Source organism: Oenanthe melanoleuca, chromosome 1A, assembly GCF_029582105.1.
Source record: "Oenanthe melanoleuca isolate GR-GAL-2019-014 chromosome 1A, OMel1.0, whole genome shotgun sequence".
In the NCBI taxonomy this organism is placed as follows: domain Eukaryota; kingdom Metazoa; phylum Chordata; class Aves; order Passeriformes; family Muscicapidae; genus Oenanthe; species Oenanthe melanoleuca.
Genome location: NC_079334.1, coordinates 35,902,161 through 35,923,173, shown reverse-complemented (window position 1 = coordinate 35,923,173; position 21,013 = coordinate 35,902,161). Strand labels below are relative to the sequence as shown.

The 21,013-nt window shown below is 37.1% G+C and overlaps 1 protein-coding gene across 1 annotated transcript in view; it reads left to right on the top strand.

Annotated features, from left to right (window-relative positions):
- TRHDE (thyrotropin releasing hormone degrading enzyme) overlaps positions 1–21,013 on the top strand; it is a 197,831-nt gene that overhangs the window by 95,260 nt on the left and 81,558 nt on the right. Inside the window, exons 6-7 of the mRNA XM_056482398.1 lie at positions 1,368–1,505; positions 16,971–17,036. Coding sequence (XP_056338373.1) covers positions 1,368–1,505; positions 16,971–17,036 — 204 coding nt within the window. The remainder of the gene's footprint in view (positions 1–1,367; positions 1,506–16,970; positions 17,037–21,013) is intronic.

Below are 21,013 nucleotides of genomic sequence, written 5' to 3'. Positions count from 1 at the left end.
AGTCAGCTCAGGGTACATTTCTTGTGCTCTAATGAATTTTAACATAAAGGTTTATTTCTAGGTGGATCAGCATTGGAAGAGCTTTTCAGCTGTCTTATAAAAATAATTAAAAGTAACACATTGATACCAAAACCTTGCCACCCAGGAAATTAAACATAAAATTTATTATGTAATTGTGTGCATATTTTACCTGAGAGCATGAAGATGGCTTTTGAAAAAAATGCAGCATTTCTCAGAGTTTCTTTGTATCATGGCAGTAGGTTGACATTGATTCAGGAATTGTTAAAATTTAGATAAAGTTTGAGATATGTCATTTCAGGTGAAAAAGCTTATTTTAACCTTATGTAATTTTAAATTCACTCCTTGCATTTATTAGTGACTTGAAAAAGCAAGTAAATAAAGCTTTTCTTTTCTGACGCAGTGTTTTGGATAAAAGATCTACATGAATGCAATATGTGGAGTTTTAAGGGCATGTCATTTCTCAGCTGAAAAAGCTCCATCTAGTTGTACTGTACAAATGAGTGCAGCACAATGCATAGAGTATACATGAACATTTCATTAATGTTGCTGCCAGAGTAAATAGGCAGCAGGTTTGAAATACCTCTGCTATCCATATTTCTAGAAGGTATTGAAACAAATGCATGTTAGATGTTGTTTGGGATTGTACCTGCCTCTGATGTAGCTGTGACTTTGACTATGTCATTTAACTACATGTAGCTCTTTTCCCACTGCTGAAGAGAGATAATAATGGTTTCCTTCAGATGGGTTACAAAGCTTGTAGATGGCTTGAACTCTTGAGGAGGAAGGATTTCTATAGTAGAGTTATGAGAGAGAGTGCAAGCATCTGCTGCACTGTGAGCTCACTGCTGTGAGCTCTCTTCATTGTCCTGTCCCACACTGATCTGCCATGTGAACTTGTTGGAAAGAGCCAAGTAACTTAAACTTCACTAAATAAAAAAGTACTAATTATATTTACCCATCTTTGTAAAAACATTTCGTACCTGAATATGCAATGAGCTCGAGGATTTGTAGCATCTGTTCTTGTGACTGAAGATTTTGCCATTTTGTGTCTCTCCCCACCACTTGTGAGTATGTATGAGTAGTCATAATTGGAATTCCAGTCTGCACATATGGATACATTTTGATTCATTTAATGCTCTTTAATTTCAGTCAAGTTGCATTGCAGCAAAGTATCTCAAGTCTGAGTCTGTTCCAAATACCTGTTCAAGATTGTAGGAGGTCATGGTGGTTTACATTCAAAGCACAAGGTCTGATTTTAGTCAGCTGCCTCTGGTAACTGTGCATCATTTCTATATTTCTGTAAATATGTATTTGTCTGTGATACTACTGCATATGCTGTATTTCAGGAAAAGCAGAGATTTCTGACAGATGTGCTACATGAAGTGATGTTGCTGGATGGGTTGGCCAGTTCACATCCAGTATCCCAGGAAGTGCAGCAAGCCTCAGACATCGACAGGGTGTTTGACTGGATTGCCTATAAAAAGGTGAGACTAAGGTTATCTATATGATACAGATATGTCAGTAGCAATAAGAAGATCATGCTCCATCTGTAAAAGAAGTACAGTTGTAAAACTGCACATTGGAAACTATTCTGTGTGGAATGCATTTGGATTATTCTACAGTGATTATAGCCAATTAAATTCAACATTTCAGGTGTTAGTAAATGTTATAAACAAACTTGGGAGGCTGTCAGAATTCTGTAAGATGATTTAGGGCTTTTCATTACTATTTATTTTGTGACAGGGTCTGAATTGTGTTAGGTGTTTTAAAAAGCAGAAGGATATGTAGTTTTTGTCCTATTGAAACTCCCTAGAAAACTTACCAAGAGCTAAATTTAAAGTTTTTTCAATGCATGAGAGTTTTTCTGTCATGCAGAAGTAAGAGGGTTTCCCCTCCTCTGTAACAATACTGGGCTTGCTGTTAGCACATGGCTTGAAAGCTGGTGTTTCCCATCATACCACATGTTATTCTCTGCTACAGGCTATGACATATAAAACTGTGCCTGAGTATCATGGCCAGATGTGTTTGCTGTGTGACAAGTGGCTGCTGGCTGCTGCTCTCTGAAGATGATTCAGTTGCAAGAGTCTTTTGATTATCGCCTTTGTCTCTAATAGTCTTCTGCATCATTTTCTGCCTAACATCAGACAAGCAATGTAGCAAGGCAACATAGAACAGACTTGGTGACTGAACCTGCAGTTTATCCAGTGCTCATTAAGGGCTGAAAAAGGGGTGTTATCCTCTCTTTTAGTCATAAGTTATTCCTAGACCTCAATAACTTCACCTTGGTCTTTTTTGATGAAAGGATCATATGCCTTTAAGGATGGGCAAATGAGGTATGTGTGCTTGGGTATATGTGACCATGTAATAGGTACCTATTATGTAATATAAAAACACAAAATACCTAGGAAAAGGTTTTAAAATGCCCTGGTTGCTTAAGAGCAAAAGTAACATTTTCAAAAATCCCTTAGCTATCTTGGAAAATATTGCTGTAGATCAAGGAAGCTGTAACAGCCAGCAGCTTTTAATATACTGAATATTCCCATTGTTTAAATCTTTCAATCACATGGTTTCTGGTGATAGCTAGACCTGGATAGGTTCAGAGGCTTATCGCACATAAGTATCTTCTTATTTCAATCTAATTATTTTTTCTAATTTATACAGTAATAGTGCTGTCTTACAGGTAACTGTAGTACATGACAATGTTATGAAAACTCTGCAACCATCAAGTAATTTTCATTTACATTGAAATGACAAATAGGACAATAGGACATATTTGTATACTGATTATTTTATGCAGGCTAATAGGATCAGTCTGTTTTTTGTGGAGATTACAGTACAATCTTATCTTGTATCTATCTATGTAGATGTTCCTTTTTCAGTGTAACTGGCCATGCCTGGTGGATACAGCAGCACCTCACCACTTAGCTGCTCTTGTGGCCAATTCTCCTGAGTCTTAGGTGACATTGGATGTGCTCATATCAGGGCATGATCCTGTAAATTTTGAGCCCAGTTACGAGATCTAGCAAACTACCTTAGGGGATGGCACTCGAAAAATTTACTCACACACCTTCATAGGTGTGATTAAAATAACCACTCTTTCACCTGTGAAGTCTTTTTTTTCCTGTCTGGTAATTTGTCTGTCTGCTATTCTCTACAGCTGTTCATCCTTTTGGTTTAAGATACAAGCTTACTTGTTTAATAGGAAGCATATAATTTTAATTAACAGTATACAAGCCTATTGTTTAATAGGAAGAAATTTTCCTGACTTTGTAGCTGTTCTTTTCAGTATTTCTGTACCTTCCTTGAAACACCTGACACTGTTCCTTCTGAGGATAAATTAGAGCAAATTTAACGTGTCTTACATCTGACATTGTTTCTTTCCTACAAAATCTTGCATGCATACATGCATTGCTTACACTAAAAATCAGCTATGGAAATAAGCTCATTTATTAGATATTCAGTATAGACCCTATTGCTCTAGCTCTCTAGTGTCTGCCAATATAAATAGTGTGGTGAAAAGTATTTCAGTAAAATCCAAACTGTAAAATTACACTGAAGGCTGTCACCTGGTCAGGTATGTGCTCAAATATTTTTTGGCACCACAAAGCCCTTGATACAATGGGCCCTGCTGGAAGGAAATTATTTCTGGTGTTTCTGGGATGACTTTTTGGTTGTCTTTGTTTGAGTGACTTTTTAAATTGCTGTAAAATATTAAGCTGTCAGAAATATTTTTCTGTTGACTCTACTAAACTTTGAGTCAAAACCATCAGTGAGGACTTTTCCACTGTCCTAAATAATTTTTTTTAATGGTTTATCGCTATGTGGAATGTCTGTTCCCTACATGTTGGATTTTGTTTTTAATTGTCTTTTCACTTTTTTTTAAATGTCCATCTTGTGCTCCCTGAACCCTTGGCTTGCTGGTTTGATCTCTATTGTCTCTTCACAATTTTCTACATGCTATTGAAATGATGAAACTTTCTCCCATATAACTTTTGTTCAGTGAAATGTCAGTCATAGAATGTCATTGTTATTTCATTGTCTTTACTGTCATCAATATGGCATAAATCAAACACCATGAAATTACCCATCTCTGCTAGTCACCCAGCTGTCATTCTGAAGACATTCCTTTATCTATACACTTCAGAAATGACCACTGAAAATGTGCTATTTAATTGCCTCAGAGTTGAATATATTTTTCATTTCTACTTTCTTGTCCTTGGTGATTGCATGTGTGAAGAAATACATGACGTAAACCCCTGAAAAATAGCATTCAGGTAATCCCACAAGCAGAGTGAAACAGACACTACAGCTTGGTAACACTCAATGTCTTTCCACTTAAATGGTTGAGGGTAAAGTTTGCTTTCTTGAAAAGCATCATACTAGTCATTCTTCACATAGAAGCATGGCATCCTCCACTAGGGCCACAAATAAGTAGAGAAAAATGAGAAGTCGTGATAGTTCATTAATAAACAGTACTGGTAGATGATTCAAGGCTCTCAAGTTGCATCAGAGAGTGCATATGTCTTCCTAGTGCAGCTGGAAGTGAGATCGTGTCCTCCCACGATGACGGGAAAAGTGGTTATATCCCAAGTGCAGTAGAAAATATAGCCTGTTGAGCACAAGAGTAGAACTGAGAATTGTTAAATCAAAGCAAAAAGCGTGACAGCCTTTCCACACCAGAAATAACTGACAGCAGGAATCATAGCCCTGGAGAGCTGCAGCATCAGGGGAGGAGAGAGTGCAGCAAGAATAATGTGAGGAGCAACAATCAGCATGGAACAACGGGCTCTAATAAAAGGGAGAAACAAGGCAGCTGCATCTCAAAGGGAGCAGCCAGACCCAGAGCAACCTGAGGGAGAGCCATCTCAGTCAGAACTAAAGGAATCATAGCCCTAGATGAGCAGCCACAGCCAGATAGAAAAGGGATGAAAGGACAGAGAGAGCCAGATATCTGAAGTTGTTTCTGTCAGCCTGCTGCATGCTTTGAAGTGTGCTGGTTGAAGATTCTGGCAGCAATCAGTGCAAGCAAGACCATTATGATGGAGTGTAGCTATAAAAGTACCCCCAACAGAATATGCCTTGGCAAGAGACAAACAATAATCAAAACAAGGAAGAGGATGACTGGAATAGGGAAAAATATTCATTTTTTCCCTCCCTGTAGGCTAAATTAACCTCAGTAGTGAGATCAGTTACTCGCTCTGACTTTGTAATGCAAACAATTAATTATTTCCTAAACCTTTATATGTACAACTTCCTTTTCCTTTTTAACTCTATGCCACATCTTTAAAATTTCCTTTTTCTTCTTTCAGTGTCAAGTGGTGGAAGGAAGATTTATTTCTGATAGTAATAAAGGGAAACCATGCTTCCTACTTCCTCTCAAAAGCCACATGCTGCATTAGGTGATCTGTTCAACTAAAACTTTACACAAATAAAAAAGGAGCAGCTTCCCTGCATTCTGGCAAAGGAGAATTTAAGAAATTGAAAGTAGTGACTTGCTCACCCTTTTGGGTGTAATTCTCTTTGAAAATATACAGTGTAGCTTGTTCTTCAAGAATGTGGAAGAACAGGAGGGCTAATGCAGTGACTGGAAAGCCTCTCTAAAAACTTCGTTCTATTTACTTCTGTTCCTTGGGCACTGGGAAGCCCATTGACACTGAAATAGCAAAATAAAGCCAAACCAAAACAAGAACCCCAAACCATTATCCCATATTTTGTTCAGGAATAGTAGTTCATAAGAAAGCCAGTTCTTGAGTGCAATGAGATTGTGACGATGTGCATTTATGAAGTGACAGAAGAGTGAGAGTAGCTCATTAACTATGAAAGAAAAACTAGATAAATCCTTATAAATTGCAAAATTTTATTTTTAATTTTTCTTTTGGTTCAATTGGTAACATAAGGTGGTATCAGACTACCACCTACTGAAAGTCTTACATTGCAGTAGAGATGGCTGTGGAACCCACTTGCTTGCCATGGTATGGAGGGAAAGCTTTTTGTTCTCTCAAATTTAGCTTTGCTGTTGTCTGTGAGTGCCATTAAGTCCAAAGGGTGCACATTTTTGTGGTGTTGATTTTTCTTCCATGACTTGTGAATGCAACAGGTCACTGCCCGGGATTGCAGAAGGTGCTTTCAGGAGCCATTTGTTCCTAATACATTGTAACAGAGGAAGTATATTGTAATGAAAATAGTGTCTTCTGTTTAGATGAAAAGGCTGTAGGTTCTTGCTGCTCCGAGTACGAAGTCATTGGAATGCAGTCAGTGATACCAACGGGTTCAGGCTCAGAGCAGCCCCAAGAGTGCCTGTCCTAAAGTATCCCAGGTCAGCCAGTGGGTGCCAATACCTAAAGCTAGACAGGTGCTTCAAGATAATTAAAATACTTCTCTTAACTCATCTTTGTACCATCCTGACTCAAGCAGGAGCAAACGGTCTCTAACCCTTCATGCTGGTTAGTGTACACTAGGTATTATTTTCTGAAGAAGAAACATGGAAACTACAATGTGTGGTATATAAGCAGCTACACATGGACTGTGCTTCAGGAGTGTAATGTTCCACATGCCAGGGACAGTTGCATATGGATTTGACTGGAAATAATAAAGATGGAGCACACATGTTAATAAAAGCATTTTATTTTAGAGAAGAGCTCATTAGATAGACCACTCCATCAAGTCAGAGTTATTGGAAAGACATGACCTGTTGTGGTACAAACCTTCTGCCTGTTTCCCATGGAAAGGCAGTGGCAAATGGCAGCTCCCAAGGGCTGGAGGAGATGATCAAAGCAGAAAAGGCAACAGTGGGTCTAGACACTGTGTCCTACCATCCTTCCTTCCACAACAGGAAGCCATTAAAAGGAACAAAATAGTACATCTGTGTCTCAGATATTTTCATGGCTTAAAATAGAGACGTAAAGAAAGGTGTACATGGAGGTACTTGCACTTGACATGCACTTGCCTTTTCTGCCTCTCTGTTTCTGCTTTGTAATGATCATTTTCAGCAAAGGGCAAAGCAGAAAGTTTACAGGTATTTTCTTTGTTTCCCCTGAAGGAGTCCAAAAAACGTTGCTGGTGTATAGGGCTGATTTTGCTCATACACATGCTGGTTTAGATCAATAACAGAAGAGCAACAGTTACAAGTGTTAAAGTAACTTGGAAAAAATTGTAAGAAATAGAAATAGAAAATAAATTTGAATTAATGAAAAAGAGTAAACAAAAAACTTGACATAATATGGTCAATATTTTGATCAAAATATGATCCTGTAAGATTTCCATTCAAAAGGAGACTCTAGAAAAACCTCTGGCACACTGTTTTGTTGTTGTTGCTGTTATTTTTCAAGGTATATTTAAGTACTGGGTAACTTATGAAGCTCAAAGAAGGTATTAAAAAAGAGAAATTAGAATGACAGGTTTAGTTAGAGATGCAAATCAGTCTTAGGCAAATGGATTGAGGTTCTTATGTGGTATTTAGTGACGTAAAAAAGAATATTAATTTTTCTTGAAGATTTTCATATAAAGGCAGTTAATAAAAGTATAATATTCCTTTGTCCTTGTCACTGGTGTCAAAACATATATGAGGGATTTTGGTGGTGAGGCCAAGTAAAATTCCTGTTGTAAGTTGAGTCACGATAGCATTTTATCTGGGCAATGGATAACATTTTATTATTCAAGGAAAATGATGTGACAGTATCCAGCTGAAGAATATGATTAGTTATGGTCATACACCCCTGAATTTTCTTCTTTGTGTCATGTTCCTAAAATTTGCAATGGAATTTATGACTAGAATGAGCATTTCACCAAAGCCATCTTACTATCTGACCATTTTGGTATTATCCAGCCCTAGAACAGCTGTGTTTGTCAGAATAGAAAATGATTATGGTTTCCAAGTGAAAAGCACTCCTTGAATATAATGTTGCTTTTTCAGTGATGTTTTGGCATTAGATAAATGGCCTTTCATTCTGTGAAAACAACATAAGGTGCCTTTATGCATCTCTGAGGATTTAATAAATACATTACAGGTTTGTAGGTATATTTGCTGATTTTAAAAATACTGGTTTACCCGTGCTGTTAATAAAGTTTTAAAAACCATGTAAAAACCATTATTAAAATATGTCCTGGTTTTATTGCTGAATATTAACACCATGTTAATTAGTGAGTGTGCATTGCTTGATAAGCAAATATAAATTGGAAATTCTGCTGCTTTAAAAAGTAAAGAAGATTAATAAAATGATTTTTTTTCCTAGGCTGTATCATTAAAATCAAGTAGGGATGGTTTTGTTTGGGCTCCTTTTAACAAATATAGTCTCTTAATTTTTAACAATTGTTGCCTAGTGCAAGAAAACCAGCCAGAGCCACAATCAGCCAAGTACATAGATGTTCAACTTTATGTGTGTAGGCTGTGGAATTTATTTGGGTTGCTTGTGTGCTTAAGGTACTTCTGTGCATCACTGAATGATTGCCTGGGCGAAGACTGTCAGGATAGTCTCATATTGTGACATTTGGTACCAGTATGCTGCATGATCTGCAAATATCTCCTTCTGTACTTCTTTCATGTGGGTTATCCAAAGGCAAAGCTTCTAGGAATTGATTTAAACATTTTACATTTCTGTCACAGGGAGGAAATCATAGGCACATGTTTACTCATTTAAACAAGTATGTTCTGTTACCCTAATCAAATAAGGAAGCATTTGCACTTATCAAATTCACTTGCATTAAGCTTCATTTTTTTCTTGTAATACTTGGAGGTACCATTGGAGAATACAGAAAAAAGCTATGTTGTTGTATTACAGTGCTCAGTTTCTGAAAATGAAAGAGGAATTTAGTGCTGGTGACTCATGATGCAATCTAATTAATTCCCTGAAAAGAATTTCTCAGTGGGTACTTATGCAGTTCTCAGAGATGAGATAGTTTTGATAGAGACGGCTGAAGAATTCCAGAGAAGCCTTTGCAATTATCTCTGCTGTTACAACTTGATAGAAGTACTTTAGCAAAGGTCTCTCTGGAGCCTGCAACAGGATCATGTTGTAACTGGTGCCATGAATAGGACACTCTTGTTCCACCATTGTCAGAGTAAGGCCACATAAGATAAAAGACTGTTCAGATGATAAAGTCAGGAAAGTAAAAGACATTTCAGCATAGCCTTCTGAGTGGGAGCTGAGGAATGGCTGGACTTCTCCCTTTGTGGGAGAATGGAAAAAAATGAGAGTATACAATTCATATTTTTGCTTAGAGAAGTGCAGTTGAAGTGCAGTCCCTCTGTTTGAAAGTGCTTATGCAGTGTTCAGCTGTTCTTATGGGAGAATTCCGTAAATTCAGTGCACTGCATGTAGTGCAACACAGCAGATGAGTTAACCAAATTTTTAAATAGTTCATTTGCATACATATACCTGTGTCTAGGATTGAGCAAATTCTGCAGATGTGACTTAGTCAAAACTTACTTCTTTTTTGTTAAATATCTCCAAGATCCAACATACTTAATTCCGTTGTTGATTTTTTTAAAATTTTATATAATTATTTTTAAATGTCACATTTTTGCTACATGTTTGATGTACATTATTTTTTTGCTTTAATTCATGCTGTGTTTTTCCCAATAAGCTAAATTTCATGGGGTATCCAGCTGTGGTTGCTTAGTACCAACAAAGAAGGATTGTTTTGAAAAATGTGACTAGGATATTACTTGTTGGCTAGTGTTCACAAAATTAAAGTGAAAATGTGCATTCTTTGTATAAGTTCTTGGTAGCATGCTCTTCTAATATTTGAAATGAACTTAGACTCACTGAATTACCCAAGATTTTGAGAACTAAAGAATAATGTATGAAGTCAGGTACTTTAAGCTGAAATGTAATTATACTCACTTACTTAAGAGCCCATTTGATTGTGAATGTCCTTAGGCTTCTATTTGACAGAGAACTGTAAAAATATGTTCAGCATTTAAAAGGAAAAAAACACAACCTGTTTGTTGCTTTTATTGCATTCACAGTTCTAAAAGAAAGTCCTTATCTGTATGTTTCATGAAGAAAATATATGTTTCAACCAGTACTTAAAACACATTAGCCAAAAATTGAAAGTTCTTTTGTATTCTTAGGTGATTCTGGTGAGGCAGTGTATGCCTGACTTGACTGTGTGTAACAGGTAGGGCTCTGGCTTCTGAGGGTGACCAGATATGGAGCTGCAGAACTTTTGACAGCAGGATGTAGACCATCCTAGCAAATAGTTTCTGTGTCAGAGAATTGCTTGGGATCTGTAGGCTGATGAGTTTACGTCATCCTCCAGTGAGATGGGGACTCTATAGGGTATAAAAGGTAAGATAACTGAGCATGTGCATTAATATTTTGATCTTGCCTGGTCATCACTGCTGCAGAGGGGAATTTGTTCTTACTATCCAGCTGGAATTCTTGAGGGGAGATGAGTAGACAATGGATTTTTAAAAAGTTTTTGACAAGGCAGGTCACCTATAGCTCACTGGAAATTATTTAAGGAGAGAACTATTTAATGTGTATATACTGTCACTGATTGATTAAAACCCACCAGTACTAGTATACATCAGGTATATAGTAGTAGACATGAAATTTTGTGTATTGATTCTCGTCTTAAATCAGGAGGTCTTTATGAAAGAATGATGCCTTTGTGTGGGCCTGTATGTGGTCTGAGTCTTGTCTTAATCAGTGTAAAGGAAGGTGATTATCAGAACTTGATAACAATAGCTCTAACATATGAATAAAATTTAGTGTAATGAGGCAGAAGATAGAGTAATTCACATTTCTCTTAGCTAGAGAGAAGATAACCTTAATCTCGAATTGCAGGTTTATCAGCACACGGAAAAATAACTTTAGGCATTCTGTGTCCTACTATATTTGTAAAACAAGTGGTGTTATTATATATTAATCAAGACAGATTTTGAACTGACTACTGCACAATAGAAGAAAGTTAATAAATAGCCTGTATTTAGTGTTGCTTTTGATTTTGTTTATTTGATGGAAGAAGAAGCAAAAAGGGTGGGTGGAGGTTTTGTGGAAAATTGATGTATTAGGTTTCTGTTTTAGAGCCTCCGTTATGTATTTTATTTTTGATAGTCCAATGTTACCCTCTTCAGCATCTCAGTCCCTGCTTACACCTTGGATATCATGGGAATGTTTTTCTTACCAGGATCCTTCCTGCTTTTGATTTTTGTGTCACAAAAATATTTTTGTGAACTAATTCAATAAGCTTTAATTCCTAAAGAAGGATGGCAAGGTGGACATTCAGTGAAGAAGAGATAAATTGAGGTCTGTGTAATTACTACGATTAATCCTTGGTGTTACATGACATCAATTGATAGGTAAGCCTGCAAGATGCTGTATCTTGGCTGCACAAACTTGAGGAGGTGATTTTCCACTGTTTACTTTCTCATATTTTTTAATGTTGTTTTGTAATTTGCAGGGTAAAATATCTTCAGAGAGATTGATGTCTTCCACTTGGAATGTTCACCATGTAGACACCTGCAACTAAGTAGACTCCCATCTCCCTGTACCATCAGTGAAGATAAACAGGCACCTTTAGGGTGAAATTCATCTGTCCTATTTTAGATACATGTCTTTGGATGAATCAGGATAGACTGAAGTGCTTGCTTCTCTCTCCTTTGCCTTTAAAGGAGGTGTAGGCAGCTGCCTCAGCTGTGTACAACTGAGTAAGCATCACTTAGCCAAATGTAGGCATTTGCACTCAGATGAATCTCAATCCTATGGTTAAAACAAAACCAGCAAAGCATACAAAAGTACAACTAAAAAGAAAAAGAAGTTGGTACTGCAGGAAAAAATGAAAAATTTTATGGGAAGGAGGATAGATGAGCTGTGTGTTTTCCAGGTCAGCCGATTATGATCTCTTTTCCTTCCCCCACTCTAATGCATTTACAGAACAATCGATTATTTTGTCCTTACAAAAAGTCAGCTGTAGTTCATGGGTTCTGTTTTGTGTTGCTGACATTTTTCTCTCAGGAGAACTTTCTAGAATAATGATGTAATTTTTGGCTCTTCAAAGAATAAAGCTGAAGGAGTTTCTAGCTTGTTTGTATCTCTTGACATAAGGCCTCTTGTCCCTGTCTGCTGACTTCTATATGTTCCCTTCCCTGCAACTGCTTGACCAGTTCTTTATTTCAAGTGCTCTTCTTTGCTATCTGTTCAGTATAGATCATCTACCTTCAACTAGCAATCACTTTGCCCTCTCTCCAGGGCCTTCTGTTGAATACCTACCCTTGCTAGTCTTCTTATGTAAAAGTATGGCATGTAGAATAAAGCAAGATATCATTTTTGTTATTTGACTAGATTTACGAAAGGAGCACATCAGTTTTGTACCTCCACAATTCAGGAGTTCCCCCAGAATGGGGAATAAATCTCTGTATGGCCTTTTTGGACAGTACAGTTGAATTCATCTCACTGCACTTTAGATGTCTGGGGTACAGTTGTGTACATGTGAGCTTGTCAATCAAGCCTGCTTTTGGAGTGAATGACAAGAGATGGGTGCTTTTAGAGTACAATCCTCCTGATCTGAGGTTTACTTTAAGATTAGATAAAGTACATCCAGAGGTGACTTGTAAAGCCCATTCAGTGTAAGGAAAGTCTAAACAACTAAAGTGATTATAGTCACAGGTGCTACAGATACCTGCACTGGATCAAGTGTATCACTTCCTGTGTGGCTCTGTAGCAGTACTGTGTTGTAGTGGTACTAGTCATGTTTTTGTGGGTACATACTTAAGACTTAATTTGTTTCCTGTTGAATAAAATTCCATTTGGTACTATTGTTTGTATTAAAAAAAAAATTGCAAGATACAAATTGCAAGCAAAACAATTAATTAAGGAATTCAAGTATAATAAAACTGAGACATTCAATAAGTCATAGAATTAAATTGACTTACTTGTGATCTGTAATGACATACGAGGATCATGAGGTAGGAATGGGTCTTCAAAAATTAGTTAAAGCTAATCTGGGATCAAGGATGCAATCACATTATTTTATGTTGGCATGGAGAGAATTAGACTGCATGGAGGGAATTAGACTGAATACCTTAGCTGGGCTCTGCATTTTGTAGATTTCAAAGACATGTTCAGTTTGCATACTGAAAGTAATTCTACTCCTAATTTTGGTTATGGATTGTCTTTACCATGTTGGGAGTGTACAAGTTTCTTCAGGGGAAGAAAGTGCATAAACTTCATCCCTTCAGGCAGTGTTGGCTCACTGTCCATAAGTGAGCCTTTTCCCAAGAGCACTTTGCAAAAAAGAGCTGTATGCACCTGATTTCTATAAAGTAGCCAACATATTCTACTTCCTTTTCAATAACAGTGGAGTCACAATGCTGAAGCTAAGAAAGCTTCAGCTGTATCATAGGTTATATAAGGAGTGTGCTGGGTGATCTTTGGCAGGTGATTTCACTAGGGTGTGCCACAATTTCCTTTAAATTTGCAGAATATTGGCATTTATCTTAGAGAGCACTTGTGAGATTTGCTAATGAGCAGTGCTTCAGCAGACCCAGGTAGTGCCATTAATCACTGGATGAATAACTAGTGTATTTGTCTGGGTAGACGTATTAAGATAGGGTACAATGGCTTAAGGCAAGTGAGATTTTACACTGGCAGGAACTAGGTATGTTTTTTGAATAGGGAAGAATTGCTTTTCACTAGACCTCTTAAACCAATGTGCTTTACCTCTTGACAAGGTACTGAGTCATCCACTGCCTGGAGGAAAGCACTTATATCATCAATAAACAGTCATTCTGCCCATTAGGAGAAGCAAGTTCTCTTCTCAAGACATCCTGTGTTGTTGCTCAATTGGACAAAGGTTGGCAGAGCAGAAGTGGTTCTGAGAATGAAGTGGGGAGTAAGCTCCTTGCAGGTCAGGGTGTTCAGAGAGTGATGCTGATAGGTTGCAAAGGGCATCTCCTGCAGCAGGATTTGTTGGGATTTTTCTGTAGGTTTAGGTCTGAGAAGCTTTCAGAAGGTATGGCAGCATGAGTCCTCTGGGCTCCATCTGCTTTGCTGCTTGCCAGACAGACAGTGGGAATGTCAGCATTGCCATTCAGATGACCCCAAAAGCTATATATTCTGTTTTTCCTATAACTGAACTTACTGCACATGCCTTCTTCACTTCCCACTACCCTCTGTTTAGGGTTATTTTTCAAGCTCCTCCTAGTAAGTCACTCTTCTTTATGCCAGTTATTCTCTATACCTCTTGCTTTTTATCCTTCTGCCTGCAAACCTGTTTTGCTTCCTCCCTAGTCAGAGTGCCAGTGTTTTCTGTCTTATCCTGCTCTGTTTCCCAGAACTGTGAATGTGTCAGGGGCTTCTGCATTTCTTATGAGTGTATCATTTTTCTCTGTTCTGCCTACTCTCAAAAGTTCAGCTTTTTGAATCCATTCCCTTCCTGAAAGAAGCCAAGAAAGTATTTGTTTTCACTGAATGGGGAAGATGGCAGAACTATGGCAAGCCTAGTGTTCTGCAAGGTCTAAGTAGGGTTTTTTGGGTTTCCTGAAGATAATTAGTTGGTAGAGAATACGTCTGAAGTAGCTGTGAAAAGAGATCTATCTTGAGAGAATATTCCTGCATAGATTCTCCATTCAGTCTTTGCCCACTGTTTTATTTTGTCTACTGTATAATGGCCAGCCATAGGCCATCCAACATGTGCCTAAATGGTACCTGTGAGGGGGAATTCTATAATTTCTTTACATGTACATGATAGTTCTTGGTCTCTGAATAGAATAAAAGATTCTATGGGCAAGATTATATTATATGACTCAGTAGAGTCAAGGTGCTTATATGAATACATGTCTTTTGTTACTGTGTGAAATTGAAACTGTAGGAAAGAAATCAGGGAACACCAAATAGTGAGTAGAAAAAGAGATGTTTGATGAATGGAAAAATGTCTTCTTGTTGATGGTTTTGTCTGATATGTTTTAGGGTTTTTTTTTCTGCTACAGATGTTTTGGATTGCCCTGCCCAAGTTATATACAGAATAGGTAGGATTTATCTATTTATGAGATTTTTAAAAAATCTTCTGTTTATCTGCTTAAACAGATTTATCTGCTGTTTAGCTGCTTAAATGTCTCTGAGAACCTTACTCATTCTGTTCCTCTGGTAATATAAGGGCAATAATGTTTCCTGACCTATGGTCTTGTCTGCTCAGGTAATAATCTGTTTTGAAAGGCATTATTTCCGATTCTGCTATGTGTTCCAGACATGATTTGTCGTCCAGTAAGTGTATATTCCACCATAACAACATGTCCTAGTGTTAATAATGCAAACACCATGTTTTGGTTTATTCACTGTTCAATTCCTAAAAGCAACTCAGTTACTCTGCTACCTATATGATATTTGTTATTGCTACCTATATAAAATAATTGTGTTTTCTTACAACTAGGTAATAATTTGCAAATATTTTTGATTTATGTCATTATTTCAAGCGTAGTTTATTACAGATAATCCGTTCAGTACTTAAAAAGAGTCACTGTATTAAAAAAACAGTGGAACATGTGTAAAATTATCTCAAAATTGGACAACAGTTAAGTTTCCAAACTACCTGAACTTTAATTTAGCAGGAGAAGACATAAAGTTTGTTTTGAAAGCTGAAGCCAGATAAATTCAAGTAAGTGAAACTAGATACATTCCAGTTAGTAAAAAGGTGTGTAGTTTCACTGTGAGAGTAAATATTAGTTGTGGCACATTATATAGTACTCTGGAACATTATTGTGGTCGTGAATTTTCTAAAATGGAAAGGGAAACCAGAGAGGGTTTTGCCTAAATTACTGTTTGATCTCTATTAATGCAGAATAAATGTTATAATACTCCTTTTGGCTTTAGAATCTGTAAATTTTTGAACCTCTGTAATGTTGCTCTTTGTTTTAACTATTGTCTGATTGAGTGTTAATCTAATTCCTGGATCTTCATCTCTAGATGAGATGATTGAGTTCTAGCATCATGTTTTCTTAAAGCCTTTAATTCATGGATTTGCAATCACAAGTGTCCTCCCTCTTGTATGGTGATCAGTGCTAAGTATAACATTTAAATATTGGGATTGGAAGACTGGTTGCCTTGAAATTATATTTTAAAGTGGGATATTATAGCCAAATGGCCACATCAGATCTGCCAAGTTATTTCTGCTTGAAACAGAGCGCTTGTGCAAAAGGAAAGTACACAGCAATTGTGTTTCTGAGAGTGAGTGAGGACACAAAAAGGATGATTAAAAAAACAACTACTCTTAAAGTATGTCTGTTTCTTGCATTAAGTGCTGAGAATTAGAATCACCTGTCTTTTAGATCTCTATGCTTTGCCTGAAGGGGAAGAGAGAAAGAACTGTTATAAGCAGAGAAAGACTGGTATACAAGTACTTACCTCTTTGCGTGACAGTCTGGAAAATAACCTGACTATTAATAAGTCAAATATATAGATATATATCTCCACATCTTATAAAATTCTTATGGAATTTATTCACTTTTAGTCCCCAGATCTTGAAGGCTGTTACAAAGGGAAGTAGTATCACTGAATCCTGATGTACAATAGTGTAATAGAGATATTGTTGTTGTTATTGTTATTATTATTATTATTAGTAGTAGTAGTAGTAGTAGTAGTATTATGAATAATCACTGAGGTAGAATTTGCAGTTCACACTATTTCTTTGCTCTCATTTAAAACTGAGCATTTTTGTGGAGTGCATAGAAGGGTTGCATGCTCCAGCAGTGGAGAGTGTGTTCTTTGACCTGCACCTTATTCAGTATGTGGGGCAGGATATTAACAATATCACTTTGCCTCCTCACTCTTCCTAGTAAGCATTTGCATTATCTTCTCTCTCTCTTTTTCATTCTAGCAGAAATAAAGATTGTATTAGTTACAGCTTTCAGGGATATTAGTGTTGGGTGGAAATGCCTGTTCCTGGGGGTTTTTATTGTGTCATATTGGCATTCAAAACTGGTAACTTTGTTTTTCTGTTATTTCCCACAGGGTGCAGCTCTGATTCGAATGCTGGCTAACTTTATGGGTCACTCTGTGTTTCAAATGGGCTTACAAGTAAGTAAAGGCATTGCTGTCTTTGTGTAGACACGTATTTCTAGCATTTTCTCTGTTCTCTCTTTTTTCTTTTGAAGTTTTATTTGCATCAATTTGTGGAAATGTTTCTTTGCTTTAGGACCATCTGAGGTACCACCATGTCCCTGAAGCTGAATTTGATTGAAGATGCAGTTTCACCTATATTTCTTGGTGTATAAAGTGATTGCACTTTAACTGGCATACAGTTTTGTGTTACAGAGTGTTACATAAAAGCCACTTTATACATGTGACAACTATGTGAAGGACTAGCTGAAGAATTAGCTACTTCTCTGCACCTGCATTTGATTGCTGGTCTAACAAATAATAACAATATAAGCCAGCTGGAAAATAAATAGCTCTAAAATGAATAATGCTTTTCAGATAAATATTTTTGCCATCCCTTCCTCCATAGCAAAATCCTTGAGCTTTATTTTTACCTTTAATAAGCATGGAGTGGTCTCTTCCTTAATGATGTTTTGAAAACTCACTCTGTCTTTTAAAAGAAATTTAAAGAGGTAACATTTCTTTACAAAGAGAGAGAAATTCAACATGCTGATTACCAAGGATGAACTCCTTTCAGCAATAATTCAGCACAAATGAGTGTTTCGTAAACTATTTAAAAACAAACAAGCCAAAGCATAAAAAACAATGCAATTCCCTCTATTCCATTGAAATCTGCTTGAGTAAATCATGTTACAGGCAGCTGTGATTGATGAATTATGTATGATGCAGCCTGCTACTTAGAAGTGTCCTTTAAAGTAAATTGATGTTCACCTGAAATACAATTATGCTAAGTTGGAAGGAGTAATCAATCTTATCTGTTCTTAGTAAGCTTTTCATTTTGAAATTTAAATAAACTACGTCTAGGATCAGGTCATTTTTTAACAGAATAATTCTACCTCTAACCAAAATAAATTGGAAGATAAAATATAAAAAAAGCCATAAATGATTGCATTGGTCATGTAAGAGAGGTGTTTTCCATGCAAAGGCAATGAAAGGAAACTTGTTGAGGAAATGCAGCTTTCTGGAGAGTTTACAGTACAATCAGGACTTGTAGCATAACTTACTCATGGGACCCAGCTTGATCATTTACTTAGTTGTAACACTAGGTCAGATCAATTAGATAAATTTCTCATCCAGATGAGAACTCTTTAAATCAGAAGTTTCCTTCATAAAATCTTGTATATATCAGGGGTAAAACCATCATGTAATTTAAGACAGTAAGACTTCTGTCCTTAGTCCAGCAAACTCCATAGTCCAGCCAGAAACTTTTGTCTGGACAAATCCATTCATAGAGGAATTCAGTAGCACTTTTTATCAGTGGACTGTGTCACTCAGAAAGGAAAAGTTTTAGTGTGTACATCTTAAACCCTGTTTATCTGTTTTCTTCTATGTTTGCCTGAGAAATAACAGAGTGCAAGTTGTCCTGAAATAGACTGAGAAAAAAGTTTGGATCAAAGAATAGCTCTGCAGGAATTAATCATAATTACCATAAAGTTGTAATGGAGCTCTGGTTTTTGATTTGAATGGTTTCTTATTATTTCTGCTTTTCACTGGTTTGGCTCTAAATAGAAACCATTCTGTTTGCTAATTGAAGTCTATGAAAAGTCTAACTGTGAAAATCTGACTAGTGTAAGTTATGGCATCAGTTCAGTTGGAAGATGATGATTTTAACTAAAACCAGTTTGAAATCCACATAGAGATTTTCCATGTGTGTGTCTTCAAGCTGAATAAAATAACATAAAGTTCATAAGTTTTTCACAAGCTAAAAATTATACAGTTGGAAATACCTGTCAATCATTTAATTCTTTGTATTTTGTAAATCTAAGAAAATACTGTTCCTGCACTGTGTATTTGGGAGGCTATAGCATTGCTAAAGTTAAGGGAAGCTGGAGGACTAATTTACCCTTTCTGTCATGCACCAGTTTAGGCATTTTAGCTCTTTAGCTTGGTACCATCACAATTATGTTGCCTTGGATCCTGTTTTAGCATGGAATTCTAATACTCAACTAAATGTCCTTTCTGCAGAGCAGCAAAATTGAATATTACTACTATTTATAAATTTTTTCAAATAACAGTTATTCTGAAAATGCACTTGATGGTTCATCCCTCCTGTGTTATTGTAATGGCTTCCTGAGTAACTGAGTTCTAAAAGACCTCCACAGACAGTTTTCCAGAGAATGCTGTGGAAAATAGTGTCAAAGGCTTTAGTAAAGTCTAGGTAGACAAAATCGACAGTTTTTCCTTCATCCACAAAGTAGGTCATAGAAAGGGGTCAGGTTAGTCAAGCAGGACCTTTCTTACAGCACACTGGCTGGACCTGATGTCCTGGCTGTCTTGCATCTGCCATGTGATGGCACTCCAGGCAATCTGCTCCATGACCTTCCCTGGCACTCAGGTCAGGCTGGCAGGCCTGTCAATCTTCAGATCATCCTTCCAACCCTTGTAAATGGGTGTCACACTGCTAACCTCTGGTTGTCTGGGACTTACCCACTTAGCCAGAATTACTGGTAAATGATGGAAAGTGACTCAGTGAGCACTGCTGCCAGCTCCCTCAATACGCTTGGATGGATCCTGTCCCTTGTGATAGATTTGTGTTTATCTAAGTGGTGTAGAAGACTGCTGGCCATTTTTCCTCAGATGTTTGGTGCTTCAGTTCTGCTCTCTGTTATTGTTGTCCAGCTCAGGGGGCTGGGTATCTAAAGAACATTTGATCTTAATATGAAAGACTGAGACTAAGAAGGCATTAAGTACCTCAGCCTTTTTCTCATCCTTTGTCACCATGTTATTCCCCATATTCAGCAAAGGATGGAGATTCTCAGCCTTCCTTCTTACATATTTACTGAAGCATTTTTTATTGCATTTTACCGTAGTGTCTGGATAAAGTTCTGCTTTGGCTTTGGCTTGTCAAGTTTTCTGCCCACATAACCTTGCAATGCCCTTGTAGTCCTCCTGAGCTGCTTGCCCCTTCTTCCAAAGGTCATAAACTTGTTTTTGCTATCTGAGCTCCAGACAAAGCTCTCTGTTCAGCTAGGCTGGTGGTCTTCCCCACTGGCTTGTTTTCAGCACATGGGGAAGGTCAGCTCCAGCACCTTCAAGTTTTCTTAAACATGTTCAGCCTTCCTTCACTCCTCTTCAGGCAAAAGCCCAAGGGGCTCTCTTGAGTGTCCTAAACAGGCCAAGGTGACAGTTCTGCTGACCCCTCTCCTTACTTCTCTAATAGTTGAAAACTCCATAATTTCATAATTTCTGAGCTCAAGACACCCTCTGGTCATCACATCACCCACCAATCTTTGTTCACAAAAAAGAGGTCCAGCAGGGCAGCTTTTTTAGTTGTCTTGCTCACCAGCTGTGTCTAGAAGTTAACTTCCACACACTCCAGAAACCTTCTGTATGGTTACCTCTCCACTCTATTATATTTCCAGTATTATTTCAATTCTTTTTAGTGTATTAGCTATATCATTAAGTGTTTAATAGATGAGAAAAAAGAGTAGTTCTAAAGTCTTGCTAAAGTAGCATAAACCAAAATGCATAGTTCTTTATTTGTGATTGCATTGTTTGTGGATTCATCCAAATCAAACCATGATTCGTTGTCTTGTTAAGGGCTAAAGAATTAGAACTTTTATGTAGGAGATGTTACAACAGATAATGTTAGCTTTGGGTTAAGGAGAGGAAAAAGCAAGGTTTAGAGCAAGAGGCAAATAGGATTGCTACCTTTTTTGTTAATTGCCTGTTTTTTCTTACTCACCTGGAATGTTGGCTTTTTGAAGAGCAGGTTGAGACAGCTTGGGGTGAAAAATCCCTTATTTGTCAAAGAAAACAATCAATTCTATTAAAAAGAAAAGTTGATGGAGGAGAATGAGGCTCTGTGGTGGATATTCTTTACCAATAAATATGATCTGAAGGAAATGTACAAATGTGCATATGATCTGTAACAGTTCAGCAAACTGTTCCGTTAA